The following is a 14,447-nucleotide window of genomic DNA, read 5'->3' on the forward strand; positions in this document are numbered from 1 at the left end:
CACGGATTGAACACGGTTGTTGACTACAAATATTTCACCTATTTTTTATGAGGAAATTATTGTGTTCAAATATTAGTATGTTGAAAGTAAGGATAAAATTTTTATCCATGTTTTGACCTTTAATAGTACTATATGGGAAATGGAAGTTACGGAATCAAGTCTGATTTTGCCGTCGATGACATTATACATACTCAACACTATGGATAACACCTTTAATTAGTCTGACATTATAAAATAAATATAAAATTAAGTGCAGAAAAAAATTGTTACACATAGTTTAGAACGGGGCAGTAATTATCTGATTGACAGATCCAAAAATATTTCTGCTAATTTTAAAAGGTACTAAAAGGAAAATAAATAATTGAGAGCGTATAGCAAAATGTATAGAATTTAAATTAGATGGCTACGCATAAATATGCTACAATTATATAAAGTTAAATTCGAATCAAAAAGGAAAAAAAAACAGTAGGCGTGGTTAATGTAAATCAAACTCCCTCGAGTTTAGACAATTACGAAACTTCAACTTTTCTTTTGGAGAAATTTATTTGTTCTAAACATATCTAATGAAATAAACAAGTTATATTTTCTGTGTACTCCTACTAAATAACTTTTTTTTACTTAAATAAGTACTACTTCTTAACATTTGGCATGAACAATTAAAGGATGTAAATATAATTTTGAATGGAGAATCCATCGCATGTCATGGTCCATACCTTAGTGCTGAGATTTGTCTCAAAGTCAAAAACTCTAATTTAACAATTCACAACAAATGTTCAATTCATACATAATCTATTTGTCAATATTGGGAGCTTGACAGTTTATATAGTTCAAATACTGCAATATTCTGGCTTGTTTACTAAATTAATAAGATTATGGATTATTTGTCAAATCTTTGAACCGACAATATCATTTATATGTACTCCGTTTAAATAGGTATTGATGTACTAAACAATACAATCGTTAAAATCCATACGTATTGGGAGTACTAAACAATAGAATTATTGATGCACTATTTAATCAGCTAATAATTACTCCATAAAAAAATTATGCAAAATAAAATACAGTGTATTTTTCTCATTTAACTTACCAAACACTCAATACAACTATTTCTCATATCCCCAATTTGCATTAGTATTATCATTTCTTTCACAAATCAAAACTTTATTTATATAGTTGTGCGATTAATATTCCACTCTCTAAATTATTTATATAAATTAATTGTCACGTTATATTCCATCACGTTTGTAGTATAATTAATTAATCTAGAGTGTGTATTCAAAAGGGGGCAATTGTTTGGAGGGGCATAAATGTAATTTAGACATCAATTCCAAACCGTTAAAATAGTTAGTCCCAGCGGATAACGCCGTTGTAGGATCCACGTATTGTACTCTTCTTATTTGGATAATTCCCACTTGTCCGATGATTGTACCATGACACACTAATCCAATATCTGGAATTATATGAACAACAATAATAAAGCGTGCAGAATTGTTACTATACTATTATTTTTATTAGGAAGATTGGATCTGATATATCACCATCTCGGCATCTCCTATTCTCGAAGTTTCGAAGAAATAACCAAATATACAATTTAAAAGAACTACGGAGTAGTAATTATTTAAAATTGATGCAAATGAGAATGACAATAATAAATTTATATAATTAATTTCCACCATCCAAACAGGGCCTTTCTTGATTCCGTTAAATGTCGACAGAAGGCGGTCCATATTACTTCAAAACGCAATATTCTGTTTGGATTAAAACACACGTACCTCGCATGCTATAAAAAGGGCGACTCTCCCTTCACATTTTCAGCACTCAATATTACTTCATTCTTCAAAGTTTCTTCTCTCTCTCAAAGAAAGCTTTACTATTTGTATGGCAGCTAATTATTTGCAGGTTTCCAGACTGGCGAGCTTCGGAAAGCGATTGGTCCGCGGCCCGATCCGTTCTGTCATTCCTTCACTCTCCATTAGGTGTGTTGTGCGTTTTCTTTTTGAATTATGTGTGTTCTGATGCTTCACTGCGTGGCTATGGCTGATTGTTCTGTTTCTGTGCACGTGTTTGGAGAAATTCCGTCTATGATATCTAAATTTTGTGAATTTGTTTCCTCTTTCTGATCGGAGTTGTGCTAGTGTTTCTTCGCTGAAAAATTCATATTCCGAATTTCTAATTACGTACACAATTCATCCCTAAATCTGCTACAGTAATTGGAATGGTTTTTCTGATTTTATTGGGGATTGATACATTGCAGCATAATTTAGGATCTACTATTGTGTATCTCTAGTTTGTGCAGATAAAGATATAAGTAAGCTAAAGGCGGAATTTTGTTAAGTTTAGTATATTGATATGAAGTTTAATGGAGAAATTTCAAAGCAATATTATGCAGATTTAAACTAAAATAGAGCTGCATCATGAGGTAAAGCTCATGTACTTATAACATAATTTTCTTGTTATGCTTGTTGTTGAATGCGAAATTTTCCACTCAATGAATCTACAGGCTTAAAATATTGATATTGTCGACTGGTAAAATATCACTGTAATCTTATAAAACTAGTTCGTTCCTATTTGGTAGGTTAGTTAGGATAAGGGCATCACATGAGCAGTAAATTACACTTAAAGATCTCCAGCATAGGTTGGGGCCAAATTTGTGGCCTAACTCGGTTTTCTTTGTTTTCTACTCATCTTCCCGATACGTCTTGTTAAGTTTTTATGACATGGTAGAAATTAGGAGTATTAGTATATAACTCAGTAGAAAGCCGGTTGATGCATGATAAATTGACTATGACTTAGGTTAGCCTAGTCAGATGATCAGATGCACCTTTTCTTCAGATATAGAGTTTTTTTGCAGCACCTACATTCAGAAATGAATCCATCTCTTTCCTTTTTAAAACCGATGTGAAATTAAGGTATATATGTGATTGAAGTTGCAGTCATCTTCAGTTTGCAGCTTATAAACCTGATGTGCTTGTGTTTTGATTGTCTTAGCTAGCTAGGGTGTTTGGTTGGAGGTGATAGAGTTAGAAATTCAGCTGAATAATAATGTTGTCATTTATTTCTAAATATTGCTCCTGTACATAGTTTGTATCGACTACCTATTTATATGTATTAATTGCTTCTAATTTGCTGATCTGGTATCCCATGTTTAGGCGTACTCATTTTGACTTTGATCATAAACTAAAGTCTAAATTTGACGGCCATGTAATTTAATATTGGATTTTTATTTAATTATCTCCTAGACCTCATTACAGGATTAGTATTTAATTATCATTATTGACTTTGGTCTGAGTTAGGCAGCAAACTGAAAAATGATCAACGGCATAGTTAAAAATCTATTTTTGTTGAAGGTGTAAATATGATTAATGTAATGTATATGCAGGAGGAGTGTCCACGTGTCGGTGTACGAGAAGAACCCTGAGGAGCACATCCGGGCAACTTTGGTCCCGGACGATGTAATACCACCCCAGCCTGAGCATTACTGGTCTCCTCACCCTCAGACTGGAGTGTTCGGACCTGCAAAGGATCACAAGCCGGCTCTTGGGGTGGAACTCGGGTTGCATTCAAGATCGGTTGCAGGCTCGGTGTTAGAGCAGAAAGCTTTCTTCCGCCCTCTAGAGGACCTTGAGAAGCCAATCCATCATTGAGACCACAAAGCAGCAACTTCTTCACTCCCCTATAGTAGGTTAATCAAGATTTATATAAAGTGAATTGAAATAACTGATCTGTTGTTGGCCCAATATATATATACATACATGTATACTTTTGTGGGTGGGGGAGAAGTTGCTTGTAATAAAATGCTGTTACTATGTTCTGTTATGGAAATAGTGGATGTTGTTGTAGCTACATCCCTTTATTATTGTTATGAAAGAAGTTTATTATTTGTATTTTTGGAAATGCTGTAGTCAAATATTGGTAAAGCAATAACCTAGACTCTCTAAATGTGAGGATGGAATTCAATAGTAACTGAAAGAGGATAGTCTATCACATTATCCTTGAATTGCTAGAGATGTACGGTCTCTATACAAATTGATGCGTCTCTTGTTTCAGTTACATGACCTAAATGTGTCACATATCTCTTTATTGGTATTTACCAGAGCATAAATAAACAGAAACATGATTATACATTAAACACGAAAATTAATTGTTGTTGAAACCTCGCTTAGAGTTAGGAGGTTGTTGCTGACCAATGACCAATATATGTCACTTTAAATTAGGCAGAGTTTCTTTTCTATTAGAATGAAAATTAGGCAATTGTTATATAGCATATGATCATGGCTTTAAAGTAATCGGGTAAATATTAAAACAAGTCCACTTATAGTGCTCCCTCCCTCCATTTGTAGTAGAGACATTTCTTTTCAGCACGAGATTTAATAAAAAATATTTTAACTGAGTTAAAGTAAAAAAAAGAGAATAAAATAGAAAGGAAAAATGTAGAATGATGAAGAGAAAATAAAGTAAGAAAAAAAATGTATTTTTATTGCCAAAAAATGAATGACTCAGTTGTAATGAAATAATAAAAAAAAATACAATCCAGGGAGTAGTACTTTTTATTAATGCTTTTAACTGTTAGCATTCAGGATATCTATATTTAAAAAATGGAGGCCCAAAATAAAGTATGAGTATATTGGGCCTTCTCAGATGGACCACACGTATTTGGGCCCAATAGTGACATAGATTGGATTTAAAGCCTGGTATGCGAATAATGCTAACAGTTAAATATAGATATCCACATGTCTTCATTTTATAATGATTTTACAAAACCACACACAATGTGCTTTTGATCTTAAAATAGGAATGAATCTTAGCTATTTGTTCAAAAACAAAAAGTAAAAGTAAAAAAAGTATTACAATCGAACTATTTATCTTAGTCATTCATCCTGATAGTAGAAATAAATTATTCATTCAAAAGTGCCATGATCATTTCACATCTATAAATACAAGAAAGCACAACACTACAATCATCTCAGTTTCATTTCCATTTCTATTGTCATTTTTATCTTTTTCTCTCAAAATATCAACCGGTAAAGATTGTTACACAATACAAAGAACAAAAACATCATTTTTTGTCAATTTTATATGCAAATTTCACAAGATTCATTCATAAGGATATCTCAATCAATACAGAATCTTAGAAGGGTGGGGAAGATGAATTCAGTGAAGCTAAAGGTTTTAACTTAGCTAGAGCGTACAATCAGATTTGTGCAGACTCGTATTCAAACCAACAAGAAAGCAACAAAGAAATTCAATGGAAGTATCCGAGCAGCTGAAGCAAGAAATTGAAATGGTGCTTCCAATACTGACATATTCTATAGTAACTTTTTTCATAGTATTAAATTTTATCTCCGTGTGATTAATTGGTTTAGTAGATGAATGAAGCTATACAAATGCTTAAGAAATATCAAATTACAAATTAGTTTAGAAATTTTCTCATATTAAAATGATTACAAATTTAAAAAAATATAGTTTGTAGAGGGAGCTTTAAACAACAACCATCACGTGAAATTCAATCTTCTAAATTCAAAGTATCAAGCTCACAGTACTTTCCATGACACACAAGTTACGTTTTAATTTCCTAGTTGTGATGAAGGTGGGAGCATGTCGTTAGTTAGTGACTCGTTTTCATCAAAGTTTATCAAAATGAAAAACTAACTAAAGAAAAACATTACTTCACGACATCTCAAATTGTTGCTCTAGAAAAAAAAAATTGATCGAGCAAATAATTACGGGCAAAAGGCAAACAAACATATGACGATGAACTCAATTCAACGAGGGAAGAAAATAAAATAATGAGTACGAACTTAAACTCCATAGACAATCCTCATGGTCATACTTTATTTTTAAGAGGGAACATCTTTTTTTGTCCACGAACTTTACCAAAGTATCATTTTAGGTCCGTGAACTTTGAAAATATCATTTAAGGTCCACCAACTACGAGTTAATATCATTTGAAGTACTTTTTACTATTTCCAAGTTTTTTTGGACGAAAATACCCTCAATACCGTAAAGGTGTATATTTTTAATAAATTTATCATATACTCATATTTTTTTATAAATATTTTTACAATATATTTTTGACAAATTTTCTAAATATAATTTGACCTTCAATATTATCATTTAATTTTTTGACATGCAAGAAAAGATCTTTATTCGATTTTTTATTATTAAAGAAAAGTTCTTTATTCAATTTTAAAAAAAAATTAATATAAAAAATTGAAGAAGCAATTTTACTTGCATGTCACGAAAGTAAGTGATAATATTTAAGGTCAAATTATATTTAGAAAATTTGTCAAAAATATATTGTAAAGATATTTATAAAAAAAATATGAGTATATGATAAATTTATTAAAAATATATACACTTCAAGGTATTGATGGTATTTTCGTCCAAAAAAACTTGGAAATAGTAAAAAGTACTTCAAATGATATTAATCTATAGTTGGTGGACCTCACATGATATTTTCAAAGTTCATGGATCTAAAATGATACTTGCCAAACTTCGTGAACCAAAAAAGATGTTCCCTCTATTTTTAAAGTGAAGGTTGACGGTTTTTATAAAAAGACTTCAACAATAAAAATAACCAAATATATGCAACTAGAACATATCGTCCATACTTCGATAATATATGGGGATCCGATTCTGATTCTAGGATTATTAGATTAGATTTTTCAATTTTTTATTATAATTTGTTCTTCATCTTTTATTTATTTTTATGCATTTAAAATATGATTTCCGTTTGTAGGACCACTTTGTACTCCCCCGTCATACAATAAGAGTCACACTTTGTCATTTTGGCCCGACCCACAGTAAGAGTCGCACTTCATTTTTTATCATAAATGGTAAGTATGTCTCACATTTCACTAACTCACTTCACTAACTCATTATTATAAAATCAATATAAAAAAAGTGGGTCACATATTCTACTAAATTTTCCAATCCACTATTTTTTACATTTTTAAAAACCCGTGCCTACAATAAGAGTGACTCTTATTGTGGGACGGAAGGAGTATTATGTTTTTATTGTTAAATATAATTGTACAAGAAAAAATAATTAGAGTAACTTATTTCAAAAGTTAGTATAAATTAATATAATTAAGTGTAATAAATAAGAATGATACATTAAACTTGAAAAAAAAATACTATATCCTAAATTCTAAGTTTAAAGTTATCGAAGTCGCCGTTCTCAGTTTCCAATTAAATATAGGTATATTGAATAAAACGTTTTAGCCCACTAATTAATTTACTAATGAGCCCAATGAAATAGTGCATGTTAACCTAGATTTCATTTCATAGCCGCCATTCTCACTTCTCATATTCTTCCCCAAATTCTCCACAACCTCTGTTCGTCGCCAAATTGAACCAGGTACACTTCTCCCTTGCTCTCTTCGAATATTCAAAACAAGTAGGGATTGGATGAAAATTGCGTTTACATCCAATTTTCATAAATTGAAAAAGCATGTTTGATTTTGATACACCATAAATGGGTGGTTACTGTGCCAAAACGCTATATGATGACTATGAACTATGAACTACGGTGCTCAATTTTGCACCATATCTCTAATGTTATCGTTAAATCCTGCAACCATTATATTACCACAGGACCTACCCTAGCTGTGCTTTGCTTTACTCGGCTGAAACCCCTTTTTCATGCTTATCTTTTGTTGCCTTATTTTTTTAGCATGTGTGTATGCAAATTGGTTATTTCATTGAAATTAGTAGCCTAATTGATGATGAATTTGTTATATTGGGTGTCTCCATGATTCCGTTTTTACCCCATTTTTCGGCCTAGTTTTCAGTTAATTTGCTAGACGGTGTTTTGGCCTTATTGGTGAGTGTTTTCTTCTCGTTTGCTTTAGGTAAATCATGAAGCATAACAATGTTATCCCAAATGGGCATTTCAAAGCATTGGCAAAACTATGTGAAAACATGGTTTAACCAGCCTGCCCGAAAGGCCAGAAGAAGGACCGGTAATCATTTCGTTGTATTTCATTCTTTATTTGACTGGTATTTGGAATCCAAATTTGTGAGTTCCACCATTTCTGCTCCAAGTTATCCTCATCTGATTAATTGTTATTTTCAGCACGACAAGCGAAAGCTGTTAAGATTTTTCCCAGGCCAACTGCTGGACCCCTTCGCCCTGTCGTTCACGGTCAAACGCTCAAGTACAACATGAAAGTCAGAGCTGGCAGGGGGTTTTCTCTTGAAGAGCTTAAGGTGAGCAAGCTCCTCTCTGTTTGATTGAACTGATGCCATCTGATTTACTCTGTCGCCAATAAGATTTATGTATGCTGTTATTAACTCAGGTAGTATGCTAAACTAACACCATTTTCCATTTTATTTTTATTTAGTAATCCATTGTAGTGCATTTGATTTTAGCGTCCCAACATGATTCCCCGTTTCAGCCTCTGTAATAGGTGTGCCTTTTTTTCGTTTTCTATATTGTAACAACCAGGCTGCAGGCGTCCCTAAGAAACTTGCCCCAACTATTGGCATCTCTGTTGATCACCGCCGAAGAAATAGCTCGTTGGAGTGATTCCAGACTAATGGCCAGAGACTGAAGACATTCAAGGCTAAGCTTGTTGTCTTCCCAAGACGTGTTTGCTAATTCAAGGTAAAATGAGCCTTGAATGGATGATTTTTTTCCTTCTAGTCATTACAGACCCATTTTAAGCAACACTCTTGTCTCTCTTTTTTTAGACTGGTGATTCTACTCCAGAGGAGCTGGCTACAGCCACACAAGTTGCTGGGGATTACATGCCTATTGTCAGTGAGAAGCCGACTATGGATCTTGTTAAGGTGACAGAAGAGATGAAATCATTCAAGGCATACGACAAGCTGCGTCTGGAGAGGACAAACGCTCGCCATGTCGGTGTTAGGGCCAAGAGAGTGGCTGAGGCGGAGAAGGAAGGGAAGAAGTAAAGCAATTAAATTGTTGGATTTGCATTTGCATTGTTTCTTATATTTATATTTTTTAGTTTTGCCTGAATTTTGACACTAGTAATCTATACTTGAGAGTTTTGACAAGAACTTGCTATGTTCTCGGACTATTTTAGAATTTGTAGTTAATATTGTTATTTAAGAGTATGAATTCATGTGTCTGGTTAGAGCATGTGTAGCCAACTAAATTTGTTGCAGGCTAAATTTGAAACTTCACTCCTTAATCGTTGATTGATTGCAATTATTTTAACTCTAAATTAATTTGACGAAGGATGTTACCTTTTAATTAGATGTATTCGAATATCGGTTGATTTTCTGTTTTACTTGCGTGTCCAATACGCGTTTGTAATTGGGGATTATTGATTATTCGGAGAAATGGGTAAATAAAATAAAAAATTCAATGAAGCCTGGAGTTTGATTCCTGTTTTATTCTGTATAGATGTAATCTCATGATTCTAATCCTATTATATCTATATTAATATTGATCTGAATAATTTTTCAGTGTTAATAAAAGAGAATAATAGATTGACAGTTATATTCTGTTATCCTTACCTAGACTTGATAGATATTTGAGTTGACGCCTCTTCTTTGTATTTGATTGCATCTATAAATGAAGCTCAGTTATTGTATACAAACGGACAAATTGTTCACCTTCGACTAATCTTCCTGACGAAAAAAGTTAAAATTATCAACTCTCATATCCTTACATCCGTACATCAAATATAGAATCGAAGACAACAAGAGTCCTAACTTGGGAACTTTCCCAACCGCCCTACACATGAACTCCATTTTAGTTAACTCTAAGTTAAAGTTGTCGCAGAGATTTTTTTTCATAGTAGAAAAGATGGCTGGTAATTTGGGGTCACTGAGACAGAGCTTTTCAGAGCGGCTGCTGTCGAGAAAGTACTATTCGGAGGTCGAATCGGACGTGAAACATGAGGGCTGGCTTTTCGAGAGCTTGTGGAAGAGCCTCAAAGATATTGCGATTAACGCGTATGATATGGGAAGATCTGACCCGAGAAAAGCGATGTTCGCTGCCAAAATGGGCTGCACTCTCTCTCTGGTTTCTCTCCTCATCTTCTTCAACGAGCCCTCCAATTATATCACCGAGCATTCCATCTGGGCCATCCTCATCGTCGTCGTTGTCTTTGAGTTCAGCATAGGTAATAATCACATGATTTCTTGTGTGATGTAAATTGTAATGTCAAATCAAATGTGATTTTGTAGGGGCGACGTTGAACAAAGGGTTTAATCGAGCGTTGGGGACTTTCTCTGCTGGTGCACTGTCTTTAGGGATTGCAGAATTGGCCAAGCTTGCTGGTTTATTTTCAGAAGCTGTGATTGTCATCAGTATTTTGGTTGCAGGTCACTTTCTTATTTCGCATTTTAGTTTTAAGAAGCTGTTTTTGTGGCTGAAATTGATGAAAAATGGGCCTCAAGGTTTCTTGTGTAGTTATTTGAAGCAGCATCCGGCTGTGAAGCAGTACGAATATGGATTTCGGGTGTTCATGCTGACGTTTTGCATCGTGCTGGTGTCTGATCCATTGGGGTTTGTTCAGACCGCTGTTTCCCGATTGGTGCTGATTGCAGTTGGTGCTGCTGTTTGTTTGGTCATGAATGTATGCATTTTCCCTATTTGGTCTGGTGAAGATTTGCACAAGCTGGTTGTCAAGAACATTAAAGGGGTCGCCACGTCTTTGGAAGGTCAAGTCAGGATCCACTTCTTGTTCAATTACTATTACATCTTAAGCATAAATTAATGTATTGAAAACAGGTTGTGTGAATATGTACTTGCAATGTGTTGAGTATGAGAGAATACCATCAAAAATCTTAGTCGGCCAGGCTTCTGATGATCCTCTTTACAAGGGCTACAGAACTGCTGTGGAGTCCACTAGCCAAGAGGAGGCTCTGGTTAGTATAATCTCCTTTCTCAGCATCACAACATGTGGGGGATGAATCGTTGATTGTAACTGTCGTTTTTCACAGTTGGGGTTCGCTATATGGGAACCACCTCATGGCCGGTATAAAATGCTGAACTATCCTTGGAGCGAATTCGTAAAAGTCAGCGGTGCTCTGAGGCACTGTGCTTTCATGGTGATGGCGATGCACGGCTGTATTCTTTCAGAGATACAGACAGGAAAGTGTTGCTCAAAGTTTTATGCTTTCTTTGTCAGTATTCGACATGTATCTTGAGTAGAGGGAAATGGTGTGATCGCGTCTATCTACATACATAGCTTGTTTTCTTTTGTTTTGGACACTCGCTCTGCAGGCACCTTCTGAACTAAGACAAGTTTTCAAGGATGGTATTCAGAGAGTTGGTACCGAAGGAGCTAAAGTTGTGACTATGCTTAGTGAAAAAGTCGAAAACATGGAAAAATTAATTTCAGAAGATCCTCTTGCAGATATTCATGATGCTGCTGAGAATTTGCAGATGATGATCGACCAGAGATCCTATCTCTTAGTAAACGCAGATAGTTGGGATAGCGACAGACTGCCTGGGAATCTCGACCCAGAGACGATTCGTGAACTGAAAGAGAACGAAAACAAGCCCTTCTTGGTCAACTCTCTGTTCAATCAACCAGCAATCAACTCAGACACTACGAAACAACGATGCAGTTACTGCAAACAATGTGGATTCTGGAGAGGACGTCTTTAAGCAGCAGACAATGTGGCCCTCTCTCTCAGTCCACAACGAATGCGAAATTCGGACATATGAAAGCGCGAGTGCATTGTCTCTTGCAACTTTTACCTCTTTGTTGATCGAATTTGTTGCCAGGCTTCACAACCTGATTCACTCGTTCGAGGAGCTCAGTGAGAAGGCTGAGTTCAGGGAGCCGGTTGAGACGAGGGAAACGCAAACGAGCTGTGGTTTCTTCTCCGGAGTGCTCAAATGCTTGTGCTGCAGAACTAATGCAGTTCAACCCTTATTTCATGTTGGGGTACAAACCCATCCCACATCGGATGAGTAGGGGAAGTTGGAAGGTGTATATAATTCCTGTCCAACCCCAATTAGTTTGAGGTCTTTTGGGAGTGACCCAAAAACAAATCCATGCGGGCTTGACCCAAAGCGGACAATATCAAACTAATGTTGCAGTCGACGATCCTAACAAGTGGTATCAGACCCCCAGGTGGCTATGGGTTGTGCCTGGATGAGCCCCGGTTAGGGTCGGGCCCTGAAGGACTCAAAGCTAGAGTCAGGCCCAGGATGACCCAGGGGTCAGGGCTGGAACAACCCATGTTCGTGTCGACTGCGTTCCCGATGTGGTCTCGGTTTGAGGGGAGGTTTGTGTTGGGTTACAAACCCATCCCACATTGGGTGAGGGAGGGAAGTTGGAAGGTGTATATAATTTATGTCCAACCCCAATTAGTTTGAGGCCTTTTGGGAGTGACCCAAAAACAAATCCGTGCGGGCTTGACCCAAAGCGGACAATATCAAATTAATGTTGCAGTCGACGATCCTAACAAGTGGTATCAGAGCCCAGGTGGCTATGGGTTGTGCCTGGATGAGCCCCGGTTAGGGTCGGGCCCTGAAGGACTCGGGTTAGAGTCGGGCCCAGGATGACCCAGGGGCCAGGGCTGGAACGACCCATGTTCGTGTCGACTGCGTTCCCGATGTGGTCTCGGTTTGAGGGGAGGTTTGTTGGGTTACAAACCCATCCCACATCGGGTGAGGGAGGGAAGTTGGAAGGTGTATATAATTCATGTACCACCCCAATTAGTTTGAGGCCTTTTGGGAGTGACCCAAAAACAAATCCGTGCGGGCTTGACCCAAAGCGGACAATATCAAACTAATGTTGCAGTCGACGATCCTAACAGTTTGTTGGGGTACAAACCCATCCCACATCGAATGAGTAGGGGAAGTTGGAAGGTGTATATAATTCCTGTCCAACCCCAATTAGTTTGAGGCCTTTTGGGAGTGACCCAAAAACAAATCCGTGCGGGCTTGACCCAAAGCGGACAATATCAAACTAATGTTGCAGTCGACGATCCTAACAAGTGGTATCAGACCCCAGGTGGCTATGGGTTGTGCCTGGATGAGCCCCGGTTAGGGTCGGGCCCTGAAGGACTCAAAGCTAGAGTCGGGCCTAGGATGACCCAGGGGTCAGGGCTGGAACGACCCATGTTCGTGTCGACTGCGTCCCGATGTGGTCTCGGTTTGAGGGGAGGTTTGTGTTGGGTTACAAACCCATCCCACATCGGGTGAGGGAGGGAAGTTGGAAGGTGTATATAATTTCTGTCCAACCCCAATTAGTTTGAGGCCTTTTGGGAGTGACCCAAAAACAAATCCGTGCGGGCTTGACCCAAAGCGGACAATATCAAACTAATGTTGCAGTCGACGATCCTAACAAGTGGTATCAGAGCCCAGGTGGCTATGGGTTGTGCCTGGATGAGCCCCGGTTAGGGTCGGGCCCTGAAGGACTCGGGTTAGAGTCGGGCCCAGGATGACCCAGGGGCCAGGGCTGGAACGACCCATGTTCGTGTCGACTGCGTTCCCGATGTGGTCTCGGTTTGAGGGGAGGTTTGTTGGGTTATAAACCCATCCCACATCGGGTGAGGGAGGGAAGTTGGAAGGTGTATATAATTCCTGTCCAACCCCAATTAGTTTGAGGCCTTTTGGGAGTGACCCAAAAACAAATCCGTGCGGGCTTGACCCAAAGCGGACAATATCAAACTAATGTTGCAGTCGATGATCCTAACAGTTTGTTGGGGTACAAACCCATCCCACATCGAATGAGTAGGGGAAGTTGGAAGGTGTATATAATTCCTGTCCAACCCCAATTAGTTTGAGGCCTTTTGGGAGTGACCCAAAAACAAATCCGTGCGGGCTTGACCCAAAGCGGACAATATCAAACTAATGTTGCAGTCGACGATCCTAATATTTCATTCTCTCTATATTCTGCATTACTTGTTCAGATCCGAGAGGATCTTGTGTTGTGTTACTAACTTGAGTATAAAGTGTGCAAGTTCTCGGTGATTCCTTGGAGCTTCGGGTCCAAGATTGCAAGTCCGAGATAATTAGCTAGCTACTGTTGTAATAGCTAGGGCACTTTGTAAATCAGTCGCTTGGTTGATAGTTTGACTGAGCTATCTTGTACGAGACCAAAAATGTTTCGGTAAATAGTGAATCCAAAGTAGTCTGATCCCTACATGAAGAAAGTCAAAAACAAATTTACTGTTTTTTTGACGTCGTAACTCGAGATCCCAACATGATGTTAACTTATTGTGGCTGGCCATCTGAAATTAAGTAGGATTTTGGGCCTTTGGCAAGAAAAACTAAAGATGAACTCGAATAATATTCTAAAGCTATAGAATACATACATACAGAACTATAGAAGTTGAACACAAGAATTTCGAGCAGCTTAAAGATAGATAGACTATTCGATGTTGATATAATAATGGGGGCATGTGATAAGGGATGGGTGGGGACTGTAGATCTTCTATTTACGTAGGAGCATCCACGGTGGCGGATGTCCCGAGGACGTCGGACCGGCGTGCCGGACGTCCGCCATTAG

At 37.2% G+C, this 14,447-nt stretch overlaps 1 protein-coding gene and 2 pseudogenes across 1 annotated transcript; all 3 read left to right on the forward strand.

Annotated features, from left to right (window-relative positions):
* Positions 1-1,760: 1,760 nt before the first annotated feature.
* On the forward strand, positions 1,761-3,894 carry LOC121797318 (late embryogenesis abundant protein At5g17165-like). The gene is made up of 2 exons (XM_042196069.1): positions 1,761-1,976; positions 3,380-3,894. The coding sequence occupies exons 1-2, from the start codon at positions 1,879-1,881 to the stop codon at positions 3,642-3,644; spliced, it is 363 nt and encodes a 120-aa protein (XP_042052003.1). The 5' UTR covers positions 1,761-1,878; the 3' UTR covers positions 3,645-3,894.
* Positions 3,895-7,860: 3,966 nt separating this feature from the next.
* On the forward strand, positions 7,861-9,101 carry LOC121797396 (annotated as a pseudogene).
* A 511-nt stretch (positions 9,102-9,612) lies between these two features.
* LOC121793727 lies at positions 9,613-11,989 on the forward strand (annotated as a pseudogene).
* Positions 11,990-14,447: the final 2,458 nt, after the last annotated feature.

Source organism: Salvia splendens, chromosome 3 (genome assembly GCF_004379255.2).
Source record: "Salvia splendens isolate huo1 chromosome 3, SspV2, whole genome shotgun sequence".
Lineage (NCBI taxonomy): Eukaryota > Viridiplantae > Streptophyta > Magnoliopsida > Lamiales > Lamiaceae > Salvia > Salvia splendens.

Coding starts and splice junctions, on each gene's coding strand:
- LOC121797318 (XM_042196069.1), top strand. CDS start 1,879: ATGGCAGCTAATTATTTGCAGGTTTCCAGACTGGCGAGCTTCGGAAAG. Junction 1,977..3,379: donor ATTCCTTCACTCTCCATTAG/GTGTGTTGTGCG, acceptor ATGTATATGCAG/GAGGAGTGTCCACGTGTCGG.